Here is a 16,432-nt window from a genome sequence, read left to right on the forward strand (position 1 = left end):
TGCGAGTCTTTATCTTTAGTTTGTAAGTACATTTCTCTTATTTTTAATAAATCAGTGTTGACGATATCACGCCATTGGTCTATTATATATATTTTTGGGGTTACCATCCACTGTCAACCATGACTCCGTGAACCATTTCCTTACCTGCTGAGCTACTGATCCACCTACCATAAAAGCCGTTCCCTGGATCGAGCCAAGGCTCTGCTTTTCCCATAGAGATACTTGCTCAGTTTGATTTCACGTCTGGTAAGGATGCCCTCTGTGTGGTGACGGTTCCATGTCATCCGATTTATCCACTGGGTGGACGGTTGCTTTCTTATAAAATATAACCTTTATGCCTTTTTGGTATTTATATCTGGTAAGAAGACTCTCTGTCTGGTGATGGCACACCTAAAGTCTTTTCTCTCACTGGGTGGTGATTTATATATATTTTTCTTGCTCACGTCTGGTTGCTCATATCGTGAGTGTCACTAGATTTTTTGCACACATATAATTTATTATTTTGACGGTATCACGCTATGTACATTTTTTATTGTTTTATACACAATTAACACCTCCGGAATTGATGCTAACCCATGCTGAGGAGCTTGTGAGGTCTACACTTAATGCTGTATAACTACTAACCCAGGCTGGGGTATTAGCCACTCGCTTACTTGGCTTACATTCTGGTCAGCATGCAGTTCTTATGATCCTCATGTGATGAATACCCAGTTCTTCTCAGTTGGTCAAGCATCTGGAATTTTTCACACGTTTTAATTATTTGGACTCTAATAGCGCAATTTTCTCTTGTTTATTTGATTTATGTTTTGCCCATATTTATTGCAGCTCGGGGTTTTGTCCACCCTATTGGTCTATTGGATTAGCGCAGTTTTTCTCTTTCTTAATGTGTAGCAGATGACATTTGTAAAATACAAAGTACAGGTGGAGTTCTGTGAAGACCTTCATTCGTCATCACAGGTTGGATATCACATCCACTCATTCTACACAATTTGGCTGCTTTGTTATTTTTAAGTAATTTTAATGGCATAGTATCAATGCTACCTTACTCTTTGCCTTTTCTTGCCCACTTAGGTGGAATAGCTAGTTACATCCTATATACTGATGTGAAGTGAGCAAGAAATATGGACATTTATTATCTTGCACTTACTGTCATTTTCCTTTCCTGGTTTATCCTCATGTAAACATAGGTTCTCTTTTAGTGCTATGTTGCAAAACTTGTCACTAAATGCTGGAGCAGGGAACTCTCAATTGGGAATTAGGAGGGTGGCCACATGGGCTCCAGGGGACATAGTTAATCCATTGTAGGTAGCTGGGTGCCCTGCCAGCTGTGTGCTCCTGTGCCTGTCTCTCTCTCATTTTCCCCCCAAGCCCCCCCCCCCCCAAATGCTCTGCTCTTTTGGCTGTGATCAGATTGGCTGTGTGTGCTCTCCACCTGCTCCTCCTCTCCCCCTCCTTGGAGTTGTATGCAGTGACAGAACCTGTGAGAGTTAAGAAAACTGATCCTGCAGCCACACTGAACTGTGGGAACTGTAGTCTGGAGGAGGCTTTGTGCTGCATCCATGAATGGAGCTGTGAAATTAAACACCCAGGATCCCTGCAATCATGGATGGAGAAAAAAAAGAGTTTTAGCCAGGCATTCAGAATCTGAGCGGGGTCTTGGGAACCAGAACTATACACATCAGTGTCTTGTGTGCCTGGAACCGGAGAGTACAGACCTGCTGCCTGTGTGTGTGTGTCTGTGCCTAAACCAGACAAAGTCGTTGGGTACCAGAGAGCTAAAACTGAGCCTAAAAGAACCTGTTCTTAAGGACTGGGTTACCAAGGGCCAGGTTCCCAAGGACAGCAGCCTGCCAAGCATCCAGGACAAGGTCCACTGTGTATCAGGATTGGTGAATATATTCACCTGTGCTTATTCTATCACTGTTAGCAGTTCAGTACAGTAGGAGACTGTCCTATTTGCCTAGCAGCCCAAAGTTGTTCATTGCATGCAGGGACAGTAACTAAGTGCACCACTGTACAGACCAGCCCACAATGTTAGCCGGCTTAAGTTTTTGCAAGTTAGTGCCAGATACTATACAAACACCTCCCAGGGGTACCTAGCTCAGGAAAACCCACATATTCCTACATCACTGTTTATGCAGTTCTTTATCAATGCTGTGCATATCAGGTTAACTTGGGTTAGTATTATTGTGTTCTAGGTCAACTGCCATATCATAACCTAGTATTCACATCAGTTACTTTACTGAAATTTAACAGGTTCTTCACTTAATCATTGTTGGTGTGTTGCCATTTACTTTTCCTTTTTGACAATTTACTTACTTATTTACAACCTACTAGCCTGGCTTTTATACCCTATGTAGCCAGGTACTGGGTTACAGCAATATGGAGGAGACCTCTCTTTCTATTCTTCTCTACTTCTACTTCTGTTATTTTTCTTGGCACTGAGGGAGTGAAAGAGAGAGAGAGCACCTCTTTCTGGATATTTGCCTGTCAGCGCCTGCCAGCGCCTGAAACTGGGAGTGAGGATACCCAAGGCTAGAACAGTACTGCTCACCATCACTGCTGCTGCAGGGAGACTGGAGCACCCTCCCACCCTCTGCTTCCCACCGCTGATCACAAAGGCTTTTGGGGAGAGACATGGGCACCCCCTTCTACAGCAAAAGGTCACTGTAGCATTCCGGGGACTGGTGAGAGGGCTATTTGCCCATTGCTGATACTGCTAACAGGGACTGAGCCACTGAGCTCAGGACACCAAGTGTTCCCAATCCATACTGCACTCTATACTGCACTTATTCCAAACCTAGACTGCACCTATACCAACCCTAGACTGCATTATATTAAACCCTTAACTGGATCTGAACCACATCTACCTTGCACCTGTGCTAAGATAATACTACACCTTTACTGTGCCTGTATTGCATGCAATGTAACTGGGACTGCTTTTACGTGCACTGACGCTCTTAAAGGGCCCAAATAAAAAAAAATTCAAAGAACTGCTCCTCCTGTAATAATTATTCTGCAAGTCCCCTTTGCTCCCCTGCCCCCTCCACTACCATCCTCCTTGCCTAGTTACCAACCATATTGTGTGACAATATATTACGTTTGCCTTTACTACCTGGTTGGGTGCCTGTTTTCTTTGATATAGTGAACTCCTGTGATATTGTTTGCTTGTACACTCAACCTGGTGTGTCAGAGAGGTTGAGATTCTTGAGACGGATGAGCCAAAGTACAGAGGACCCAAAACTGCTTGGTGTGCTGCTCAAGCTCTCTGAAATGGCATGCAAGTCTCAGGCATCCATTGCTGGGAGTGCCCACATGGGAGGGAGCTTGTCCCAGCTCCTATAATCACTTGAGGCAAAGAAAGGTCTCCCTGCATCTGCACATCCGTGCTGTCCCTTGAATGGATGCGTGAGTGGCAACCTCAGCCTGGACTCTGTCCAGACCACGCTCCCCAACGTGTTTCACTCTGCCCCTAGAGCTTATCCCCATCACTAAGCTTCGAGGGGTGGAGGGAAACGTGTTGGGGGCATGGCTTGGTTGGAGTCCAGGCTGAGGCTGCCACTCACACACTTACACATCCATTCAAGGCACAACACGGATGTGTGGCTGCAGGGAGACCTTTATTTCTGCAAAGAACAAAGGACCCATTCTAATTAGCAGTTCCTATGGGTGTAGCGCTACACATATATGTAAACGGTAGTGGGTAGTACTCGAATACCCGACCTAATGTAGGTCTTTGCAGCGCACATATAACCAGGTGTGCCAGTGGGGACAAAGCAGTTCACAGAGTCGTAACAGAAGACAGACAATTCATCACCATCATACTAATCGGCTCCTTACGGGGTAAGCGCTACAAGTATATGATAACAATTTTATTTATAATAGCCCTTTTAAGCCTGCTGGTCTTAGTTCAAAATGCATGCCATGCCATATTGTTTAATAAAACTTAAATTCAAATCTGCATATACATAAAGTCACAAAGACTTTGAACCTCAGACTCACAGGATTCACTCATGGTATCGGCGAACCTGAAATGCATCCCTACATCTAGCTTGAGAAAGTGTCCTTCATGGCTAAAAACATTCCTTCTTCAGAATAATTATTTTTGCTGACATTTTTTAATGCACTGTAATAAAAAATCTGTTTTTTAATCAAGGAGAGCTCAGATTAGCATGTCCGTGGATCTTGTAACATTGTCTCATCAGCATATCCCAGTATCTGCAATGTTTTAAAAAAAAAATATGGCTGGCATCTTGAATGACTGCCTCTCACATGCTAGATCCCAGAGCTAGATCCCAGAGAATACATGCCAATGCATCACCCTGCATCAAACCATTCTGTCTCTGATAAGAGGAAGTTCATGTGTGCTGTGCTGTGCTGCCTGCCATGGTAAGCTTTAACATACCGGTATGCCCACTTCCCTCATGGCTATATACAGCTGTTTTTCAATGAAGCTGTCATATGCTGCTCTAAAATCTGGAAACAGTGCTGTGTTTCATTTCACCAAAGAGAAAGTCTTATCTGTCATTTATCATCCATTTTTAAATCCTTTTTAAAAAATCTCCTTGCTAACGCACGTTAGTTATTAAATTAAAGATATGGATTGAAACTACTTAACTTATGCCTATTCTTGCTCAGACATGCAACAGATATTCAGAATCTGTTTATTTGTACAACATAAAATGATTGCACAATGTACTTTCAGTGTAAATCTCCAACTTACAGATACAAGATAAGGTTATGTATGCTAACTTAAATTCATACAAAAAGGATACATCCATAAGTGCAATCATACTGCGGCAAGACTCCAGGGTGAAACCTTCAATCTTTAGGTTTTTATCTGAAGAAAAAAAAAAACAGCGTTGCAGTCATTCACATAGAATCACAAAACAAATGCACATTTCTTTAAATAAAAAAATGAAAAAAATAAAACAACATCTTGGAATAAAGTTAAATGCTTAAATAAAGAGTACTCTGCATGAAATAAATAATGGGAAATTGCATCTGGATCAATTTTTTGTGATAAGCACACTTAAATGCTATGTACTATTTAGCTGTATTCACTAATATTATTATACAGGATTTATATAGCGCCAACAGTTTGCACAGTGCTTTACAACATGAGGGCAGACAATACACCTCGAATACCGGAAGCCAGTTAAAAAAAAAACCAACAGCGGGTATGGATTTTAGGGGAACCCCACGCCAAAATAAAAAAAAAGCGTGCGAGCCCCCCAAAATCCATGCCTGGTAATTGTGAAGGTCTGTCAGCAGGGGAATGTTTTAGAATCTGGGAGCAAGGGGGCCCCCAGATCCTGCCCCCCCCAAGTGAATGAATATAGAGTACACAGTACCCCTACCCATTTACCAAAAAAGTCTACAAAAAAAAATTAAAAAAGAAGACAAGTTTTTGACAAATCCTTTATTTAAAAAAATATATAAATAGTGTCCCTTGATGTAAATCCATTGTCAATCATGCCGCCCGCCGCACTGCCAACCCTAAAAACAAAAACGCTCCACCTTCAGAGATGGCCACCCGCCAGCGCTTTGACAGTTCATATATAGGTAACGTCAGCTGGTGGCCCCACCCGCTTGTGACATCAAAAGCCCAGCATATACCGGTCTGTGACATTACAAGGGGGCATGGCCACCAGATGACATTGCAAGGTGACCACACCCTTACTTTTATAAGAACTGTCTAAGCGCAGAGGAAGCATTTGGCCGGCAGTCGTCCTAGAAGGCAGAGCGTTTTTTTTTTTTTTTTGGGTTTGTCAAAAACTTGTCACCTATTTTTATTTTTTTTTGTACACTTTTTTGGTGAATGGGAAGGGGTACTATGTACCCGATACTCATTCACATAGGGGGAAGGGCCGGGATCTGGGGGCCCCTTTGTTAAAGAGTGCTTCCAGATTCCAATAAGCCCCTTGCCTGCAGACCCCCACAACCACCGGCCATGGTTGTGGGGATAAGGCCCTTGTCCCCGTCAACATGGGGACAAGGAGCTTTTTTGAGAGTGGGGCTTTTTTCCTTATTTTTTCACTAGCCGGGTGCCGGCAATTGTAACCGCGAGTAATTTTAAATGGGATTTGACTAATTTTCTTTTCTTTACAAATGGCAGTTTTGCTGCAGCATGTTCTGTATATGCTACAGATGCACCACTTTACAGGCAGAATAAGGAGACTCCCCAGGCACTATACTTAAAGGAATTTTTCATTTTTATTGTTGCACTTTAAGCATAATTAAAATCACTGCTCCTGAAAAAAACAATAGTTTTTTTAAAAAAAAATTGCATTGATACATGTCCCCCAGGGCAGTATCCAGACCCCTATACCCCTTTTATGGCCAATTACTTGCATAAAAGTCTGTCTTCAAAATGGGCACTTTTGATTTTTCCTGTTCGGCTCCCATGGACTTCAGTGGGGTCCGTCGTTCGGGTTAGAACATTTCCCCTGTTCGGGAATTCTGCTGTGAACCAAGGGTGTTCAGCCCACATCTATACAGGAGGAATCAGGGGGCCCTGCTCGTTAGAGCTTACAATCTAGGATAGTAAACTTTATTATGTTTGTTATTTGTAGCTAGTGTTTCTTTGAATTACTGTAGACTGACTCACATTAACCACCTAAGCCCCAGACCATTTGGCTGGCAAAAGACCAGAGCACTTTTTGCGATTTGGCACTGCCTCGCTTTAACTGACAATTGTGCGGTCGTGCGACGTGGCTCCCAAACAAAATTGACGTCCTTTTTTCCCCACAAATAGAGCTTTCTTTTTGTGGTATTTGATCACCTCTGCGTTTTTTTATTTTTTGCACTATAAACAAAAATCGACAATTTTGAAAAAAACGCATTATTTTTTTACTTTTTGCTATAATAAATATCCCCCAAAAATATATAAAAAAACATTTTTTTTCCTCAGTTTAGGCAGATACGCATTCTCTTACATATTTTTTGTAAAAAAAATGCAATAAGCGTTCATTGATTGGTTTGCGCAAAAGTTATAGCGTCTACAAAATAGGGGGTAGTTTTATGGCATTTTTATTAATAATTTTTTTTTACTAGTAATGGCGGTGATCAGTGATTTTTATTGTGACTGCGACATTATGGCGGACATGTCGGACACTTTTGGTGCTATTTTGGGACCATTCACATTTATACAGCGATCAGTGCGATTAAAAATGCATGGATTACTGTGTAAATGTGACTGGCAGTGAAGGGGTTAACCACTGGGGGGCGCTGTAGAGGTTAAGTGTGTCCTAGGAAGTGATTCTAACTGGGAGGGGGGCGGGCTGGGCTATGTGTGACACGACACTGATCACCGCTCCCGATTACAGGGAGCGGTGATCAGTGTCACTAGGCAGAACAGGGAAATGCTTGTTTACATCAGCATCAAGTCCACAGGGCCCGCGAACAGACTCACGGAGCTGGCAGCGGGCTTCTTAAAGGGCAACGTACAGGTACATTAATATGCCCTTCTGCCGTCGGCAAGCGGTTAACTGCTCTAGCTTTTCATACCTGGGATTTCAACAGTTCTCTGCAAATTAAATATTTCTATAAGAATAATCTGTCAAAGATTGATTTGATTTATCTCCACTGCTAAAAGTGCATTCTTTTCATAAATGTTCCATGTCAGGATATAAATATGGGACATGCCCATTGCTGACTTTTTTCTAATGTTGAAAGTTCTAGGGCTGTCATCCTTATCCCTTCTACACTACTTGATGAGTCACTGATTTAGAATAAGTATCCACATAATGGTTGTCCGACACTTCATGCATCCTATGTCAGTGACTTTCCACATAGTAATGCAAGAATAAGGCATTTTTTAAAATTTTTTGTAACCTAGCTCTTAAAAATCAAGTGAGCAGTGCTAGTTCCTATATTTCTATACTGTTAGATTTTTTAGTGTACAGTATTTGGTTAATATATCCAATAAAACACTGCACAGAATAATGTTTAAATACACTGAGATGTACAGGTAGCTACTCTAAACTAAAATTGCTAGTGTACAATAAAAGTCAGATTCCCCCAAACTGCTATTTCTGTTTTTACTGGTGGGTTTAATTATCTTTGAGCTACCTTTACACTTTTGTTGATTTATAATAATTCTAGGGCCATTATTCGCTGCTAAGTTTAAAATGATAACCTATAAAGGCTTTTAAAGAATTGTTTATGGATGATTTGGGTACTGTAGTTTTCCGCTATTTCACAGCAGTGGCCATTTTTAAAGCTTAACATATTTGATATCTATTTACTCACAAAAGCCCTACTCAGAAGGCCAAAGAGAAAGTGCCACTCTCACTACTGGACTAACCCAATCCGTTGAGAGGGCATGATACCAACACTGGGCTTTGTTATGCTAATTCTAGTAGAAGTATCTTGCTACTGGAAGCCCCAATTGTCACATTAGAAAACTGAAATATCAGCTTTGGATAGAGTGAACATTAAAAAAAGTTCATATGCATAGCTTTGTTTTCTGTTTATATACAGTACATTACTTTAGTAAAGTATGCATATTCTAGAAGCTACCAATATGGACAGTAGATGGAATGTATACATACGTTTAGTTACAACTCTATTTAGAACACTCTGAAGTTCATCAGCACTGATTTCCATGTCCTAGAATAAAACCAGAAATGAAAACATCAGCTAAAGAAAGAAAACCAAAGCCGAGCCAAAACCAAAGCAAGTCAATCCATCTCAACATTCTGGCATCACTAAGTTGATTCTAGTCAATTGCTGGGTGGAATCGATTTCGTTGAAGGTAAAGTTCTCTTTTAACCAAAATAATGAATGACTAAATATTTAATTTGATGCCACAATAACGCCATCATACCCATAGACTGAATCAGGAGCATTTAGCCCCTACCAGTTATCTGGAGTAGTATATAGTATGTATTGCCCTACACTCCTTCCCTAAACATATGTGCCACCCTCTACCATTACATCCAGCATCCCATACCAAGGTCTATGTGCCATAGGATGGGGTGAAAGCCTCTGGAAACATTCTCCATCTGCTTCTTTTTATTGCCAGTGTATTATGGGTGCATGCCTTCAAACTCATTACGGACAGGAAGAAAAAATTTGGGTCTATTCATACTTGTCCATTTTCACTTAAAATTCACCACATGAAAATGCATTTCAAATAGAAATGCCATTTTTCTCATACTGTTGGTTCACATCTACACAAAAGATCCCCAAAATCACTTTCAAGCTAGCCACAAAAAAACTACTTAGGTAAGTAAAACACTGAAGTTTTTCTTGTATTCATTTGTAAAGACATGTAAAGCCACAGTGCCACATCAAGGCACCTTTGAAAACTAAGCCCACCCCCCTTCCCCCATCTTTGGATTTAGTGAAAACACACACTGGAGGTCTTCAGCTGCCTTGGTCAATGTCTGGGCTATTGGTATGTTGCTGTGCCTCTAATCACTTTATTACCACTGTACATTTTAAAATGGTGGAGTGGTGAATACGGTGTTCTGGAGCGCCATTTTAAAACCGTGCTCTGCTTACATGTTGTACATGCGTCTGGTGACTACATACCTTATGGTTACTGTGATTGTCAATCACAAATGTAAAAATTGCTTGTGTTTACATCTGAGAGCCCTCTTGTGAGAGGAAGGGGAGGAAGGAGAGTTGTGAGAATAGAGGGATCCTAGGGAAGTAGGCAGCAGCAGATTCAAGGTGGAAGTTAATACTTTTTTGTTGTAAGATTGTTTTTTCACCCACTCCTCTCCTGTACATCTCAGGTCCATCCTCTCTGTAGTGCCCGTATAATAAATCCTTCACCTCCCTTATCCTGCACTTTATCCCCTCATCTCTATCCCCCCACTGTATTTGTCCTGTACATTAACCCCTTCACTTCCCCCTGTGTATGACCTGTACATTAATGCGCTGTATCTAGTTCACCATTACCAGCTTTATGAATTAACCACCTCAATACCAGTATATTTCTTCATTTCCAAAAATATTGTGGCAAAAAAAAATTAAAAAAAAAAAAAAAAATTAGTTTACCTTGGTGTGTGTGTGCTTTCCATATAGGAGTCATTTGGGGTGTTTGTATTCTCCTGACATTTTATTTGCTTTTTAGCACATCTATTGCAGTAAAACAAATAAAACATGTGTACACAGTAAATAGTGGCGCTATACCCAATTAGCATGTGCCATAAACACATAAATGAATATCACCCAGTGACTGAAAGTGAAAAAAAGTCCAAGAAATATTAAAGTTCTCATATTAATAGAACATAAGGTGTTTAAGAAAATAATCGTGATAAAATAATCTTGCTTGAGAGCTTCCCACCACACCACGTGAAGATTGTGACACCACTCCCCCATAGGTGTCAACTTACCAGAAATAATTGCCTCACATTTTCATACTCTGCACATCAGGCATCAACACCTTAAGGGTAAAATGGCAATTCACACCGGTCTCCAATCTTCAATGGTAACTCCCAGGCAAACCATATGTGCAAAAACAAAAAACGCCAATCGTGCAGTAACGTACATACACACACACAGCACAAGGCCGTGTTCACACTATGAGACGTTTGTCGGGGCTGCAGTTCCTTTGAGCTCCACAAGGTGGGTATAGCGCCACTATTTACTGTGTACACATATGTTTTATTTGTTTTGCTGTGGTAGATATGCTAATATTCAATTGTATTTAAAGTGGCAGCTTTATTTTTTTGTTTACAAAAGTTTTATTTGAAAGTTTGAACATACATTTTCAATGCAATAATGGAAATTTCATAAAACGATACAGTGTGGTATATGGATAATACAGTAGAAGAATGATATTAATCATATAACATTATGGGTAGAGGATTTAATAATATAGATAGAAAAGTAAATCTAAAGATTATTTAAACCATGAGAATTATTATTACCTCTTGAAATTTGGAAGTAATGGTATTGCTACCTGTTGGAAAATTAATCGAGGATGTATTGTACCAGAGAAATATTATGGTAAGATCCAGTAGTTCCATTTGTTATTGAAAATATGCATACTGTCATGAAGGGCGTGGTGGATCCTCTCTGACAGTCTAAGCATTTCCATCTTGGATAGGACTTGCGCCCATGGTAGGTTGTTAGTTCTCCAGTTGAATGCTATCATCCATTGAATCGAACTGACCAATGAATGTAGCAGTCTATTACTGGTACTGGTATGTTTGGTACATTAGCATATAAAAGGCATGCTTGTGGGGTAAGAGGAATTTTTTGTTTGGATGATTCTTCTATTCTGGGTATAGCTGCTTGCCAAATTGGTTTAAGACGACCACAGCTCCAGAAAATGTGTATAAAAGTACCATGTTCTAAGCAGCCCCTAAAACAGTCAGGGGAGGCTTCAGGGTAGGAGTGTATTTTGGTAGGAGTCATATACCATCTAGAGAACAATTTAATTGGGGGATTCCCTAAATGAGATCGCTCTGTTACTTTTACGGAGGTTGTCAATTATGACATTCCACAGCTCAGTGGTAAAAGAGCAATCTAATTCAGTCTCCCAGTGTATCATCGTTGCTGATTTTTCTTGCATAGTGAGGGAATTCAAGTATCTATAAAGTTGTGAGATTAGACCTCTGTCCCTTGAGGAATATATGCATATTTGTTCAAAGAGGGTGTTTGGGGTGTGGATATGTAGTGAATAGTATAGGAAAATAATTCTTTGATTTGGGTGTAATGGGTGAGTTCTGAGTGGGGTAAATTGTAATTCGTTTGAAGGGTAGGAAAGGGAGGGAATTCTGATTTAATGATAAAAGAACCCAATGTAGTTAGGTTATTTTTAATCCATATTGTGAATGTGCTATTGTTGTAAGTTTGCATGAATCTAGAATCTCCTAGGTATGAGCCTAGAGGTGGAACCTTTGAAGCTAATTTATAGGGATCTTTGATCTTTACCCATAATTGGAGGAATTGGGCAACTATCATATTGGATTTAATTAATGTGCTATGGTGGTACAAATTGGACCAAAAGTGGCAGCTTTATAGAGTTATTTTTCTTGCACATACCTTGGCACAGTGGAGATAGTGTAGATGGGTTTTAGGTTTAGATCCTGAGTTTTACATTTTATTTGCTTTGCTTTATGACAGAATATAAGGGAAATTTTATTTTTTCAAAATTTTAGCCTTCTTTCCTTTAGCAAATAATAAAAAATAATTGCTGTTAAATAACACAAAAAAGGTCTAAATTTGTACGCAAAAATTATATAAAATGAATTTGGGTACAGTGTTGCATGACCAAGTAATTGTCAGTCAAACTATCAGAGCATGGAAAAACAAAAAATGACCTGGTAATGAAAGGGTATTTACAAGCTAGTACTCAATGGGTGAGGGGCTGCCTCCAGGTAAGCTTGTCTTCAGTTTGTGCTTTGCTACATACAGTATGTCCTATAGCTGGGAAATCAGATTGTTTTGAGTCAGAGACCACACTTATTAGAAGCGCCTTGAGCAGTAGAGTTATTCTACTTGAATTTGAAAATGTATGTAACAAAATCTCTTCTGCTTTTTTTTTTTTTTTTGCTGGATTACTTTTGAGGCCCCATTTACATCTCTCGCTTTGAGATTGCGGGCAGAATTGCTGCAATTCTGCCTGTGATCCCAAATCACATGGCAATCACAGCACAATGCGTTGGGTGCCATTATCCTCCAATGTCACCCCAGATGCGATTTTGTTGTGCAACAATAGCAGCAAACTGTGCCTTCACAAATTGTGTGAAGCTTTTTGCCAAAAAGGAGCAGGGGTTTCCTTTTGGGCAAGCAATGCCCATAGGGCGCCCTATGCGACATGCAGAATAGCATGTCAAAATTGTGTAGATATATGATAATGTGAACAGGGTCTTAAAGAGTGCTTATGTCCTTTTTCTATTGTTTTGTATATTGCCCTGCTTGTGTGCAAACTGATCAGAGTGGCTTGCATTGTAATTTTTTTGTTACACAGAAAATATATAGACACATTCACATTCAGACAATGGGATAATTATCTCCTCAAACAGCAAATGGAAGCCTCACCCTTTGATCTATTCAATCTACTGTATATGGTCTTCCAGGTCACAATTTTTTTTACAGCAATCATGCTATTTGTTTTCCATGCCATAATGTTTTTTCTAGGGTTGAAAAAAATTCAAGCTGTCCCTCAAAAACATGTTCGGCTTATTGTGAGAATGAAAAGTAATATATAATGGATTTTAACACCACTATCAGTACTCACATCCCCTGCAATCTGCTGAAAGATGTTCCTGAATTGCTTCTCCTCTTCAGATTCTTTGTCAGTGTTTCCAGAGTTCTACAAAATACAGAAGTAGTATAATTTGTATAATTTTTATGCCATTTTTAATGACTTATTAAACATATTATATCCCACTGACAAAAACATGACGCAGTTGCAATGAATAAAAACTATAAAGATTCGTTTGTGGAAAAAAAGGGTAAGTTTCTAATAAAGATAAAAAGGGGGGAAATGTTTGGGACTTTAAATGAGGTATATGGTCGAATGAGCATACACCTCCATTATTGTTAAGAAAAGGGGGAATTTGGGACTTTCAGTGAGATGTGTATTTGGACAAAAATAGACAGAAATAGATGAATTGCACAATAAAGAAGAAGTTTATTCATATAAATGCACATGGGACATGGTACATAGCAGATATGACGAGCTGATGGGCATATAATAGACATGAAACAAAAATTCCATTATTGCCCATGATACATTAAATCAAAAAAACAGAGCATGATGTAAACGTATGATTGAATAAAAAAACAGCATTTAAAAGCTTGACGCGTTTCGTGGATGTAGTTCCACTTCTTCAGAAGCAAGTGCTATCTATAAAAAAAATTACTCAAATGAAAATTAAATTAAATAGGGATGTAGGGTGAGGAGAAAACCGAACACCCCAAAGTTACTTACATATCAGCTCTAAAGTTGGTCATAAAATGCTAAAACCTGATGGTTGAGGAAAACTGGGAAATATCCCTGAAGGGAGCTGAGGGGGCGTATAACTGCGGGGAGCCAAGGCGGGAAAACACCACAAGTGAGGGGAGAGATGGGAGGTGTCCATTGTGAATTGCATAAAGATGCCTGCAAAGGTTCCAATCTATATGAATGTAAAATTAATCTATAAAGTGTATGGTTAAAATTGCAAGGGGGATAAAGCCTAAATGGGGTCAATGTGACAGTGAAGGGACAGAAGGAAGTGTAGTGAGGACCACCAAAGACCCTAACACCAGAGGAAACAAAAATTGATGGGGTATAAACATCCTGAGATCACGACAGACCAATCCTGTCCAGAAATTCAGGAACTGACAAAGAAACCATAAAGTGTCCAGCATGAAGTGAGGAAGCATGCCTCCCACAAGACTGAAGTATATACCCGCCACGGACGCTATGCATGATGCCCCCAGCGTCACGCTGAGCGTGTTTGAATGAAGGCACTCCCACCAGAACAGCTGACATGATGCAGCCAGTGTCTGGGGAGATGCCCAACACACGGTGAGGATGAAACAACGCTGCTGGCGCTGAGTCACCGCAATTTGGAATATCGAGTAATTTGAAATATTTTTTATAGCTACGCACAAGAAGTGCAAACTTCATCCACGAAACGCATCAAGCTTTTAAATGCAGTTTTTTAATTCAATCATGCGTTTACATCATATCCTTTTCTTTGATTTTATGTATAATGTGCAATAATGGAATTTTTGTTTCATGCCTATTATATGCTCATCAGCTCGTCATATCTGCTATGTATCATGTCCCATGTGCATTTATATGAATAAACCTCTTCTTTATTGTGCAATTCATCATTTCTATCTATTTTTGTTCAAATACACATCTCACGCAAAGTCCCAAATTCCCCCTTCTTTTAACAATTTCTAATAAAGAAAGCTAAAGTTAATTTTACTTGTAAGTTGCCCTCCCCAGTTCTACCACCCCATCAACATTCTAATAAAATTAATAATTCAAAACTTTCTCTTTTCATTACATACCTTTTTTTCAAACCAGTTACATCATTACTGGGTTTCTTTGCTTTTCTATGCAATGCAAGCAGATTATAGCCAGGATGCCAGGCTGTCAAGGTGCTGTACATAGTTTCCTGGAAACGGGAAACTATGTACAGCCCACTTGTTATGCTGATCCTCTATGATTAAAAGAACTGAAATCCAATGCATGAAAAGGGTAGGCTGGGGAAAGGAAGGCTGGGAAGGAAAGAAAGATATTGCTGGATGTCCTCCAGCCAGCAAATGAAGATGGCTCTATCTATCTTGCTTCTATTGCACCCTTTTAGAAACTCAGTGTGAAGCAATTTCAGCACAGGAGAAGACCCCTTGCAACTGCTTAAGACAGAAGGTAAGACTGGAGTTTGGCATTAAGCATTATTTGTCCAAAGACCATTACACCAAACTTAGACCGTACAAGTCGATACAAAGAAGAATCTTAATGCCAACTTGACTTTCACCTGACAGGCAGATGCTCTATGCAGGACATGTTTGGGGATTGGCAAAATGGTTGCTATGGGTTTTTGCAAGTTGCCCTATTGAATGAGACCTGTATAATCTTGTATATCAAGGGTTTCGAAACTAAGAACTTGACTGCCTCATGCAGCCTGGTACAAGATTTTAATTGGCCTGCAGTAACTTGTCCCGTATTTGCATCAAGCGTTTCCATGGTGTGGTTGGGCCGGCCACCTGAACCATAACAACCAATGACACTAAGCGGCCAGGACACTCAGTATCATTCGTTGCTATGCTGCTGGTGGCTGGCCCAACTGCACCATGGAAATGCATTGCACTTTTCCAGGGCAGAAGCATCCAGGGCCACCCCAGTATTTAGAAAAGGACCTGCTTCCTCTTGCCCTGTGCCATGCTGCTGCTGCTGTAGTGAAGATTGTAAGGTAGGATGGGGGGACTGAGAACTTAATTTGAAGGGGGGACATTGATGTAAAGGGGGGGATTTTCATGTGAAAGGGAGGCTCTGTTGTGAAAGATGAGCTCTGATGTAATGGAAGACTCTGATGTGGGTGGGCTCTGGTTTGATGGGTGGATTCTGATGTGAAGGGGTGACTCTGATGTAAATGGGGACATCTTATGTGAAGTTATTTATTGGGGCAAGTTTATTCATTTAGGATTTAATCATTCAATTAAAAATAAAAAAAAGATTTTTTCAGCCTGCACATTTTTGTAAAATATGCAATGTGACCCACATGCTAAAAAATTTGTAGAACCCTGTTGTATATTGTTATTACTATGATGACAAAGAGCCTAGGCTAGACAGATTTGTAAACAGAAAAGAAACAGGGAGAGACAAAAACTGGTAATATATCATCCATTTTCATAATTTTAATGCAAAACAAGCACTACTTACTGTATATCCAGCTTGGTAACACAAAACAAACGCATTAAAAATTGCGATGAACTACAAACTACTACTGAACTACTACAACTA

General features: G+C 40.0%; 1 protein-coding gene across 5 annotated transcripts in view; it reads right to left on the reverse strand.

Annotated features, from left to right (window-relative positions):
* Positions 1-16,432, reverse strand: part of CAPN3 (calpain 3) — a 265,534-nt gene that overhangs the window by 25,772 nt on the left and 223,330 nt on the right. For all 5 annotated transcript variants that reach the window (XM_073610524.1, XM_073610528.1, XM_073610523.1 and 2 more), the window contains 3 exons: positions 13,205-13,279; positions 8,556-8,613; positions 4,776-4,840 (listed from right to left, as the gene is read on the reverse strand). In XM_073610524.1, coding sequence (XP_073466625.1) covers positions 4,776-4,840; positions 8,556-8,613; positions 13,205-13,279 — 198 coding nt within the window. The remainder of the gene's footprint in view (positions 1-4,775; positions 4,841-8,555; positions 8,614-13,204; positions 13,280-16,432) is intronic.

Source organism: Aquarana catesbeiana, linkage group LG13 (assembly GCF_042186555.1).
Source record: "Aquarana catesbeiana isolate 2022-GZ linkage group LG13, ASM4218655v1, whole genome shotgun sequence".
Lineage (NCBI taxonomy): Eukaryota > Metazoa > Chordata > Amphibia > Anura > Ranidae > Aquarana > Aquarana catesbeiana.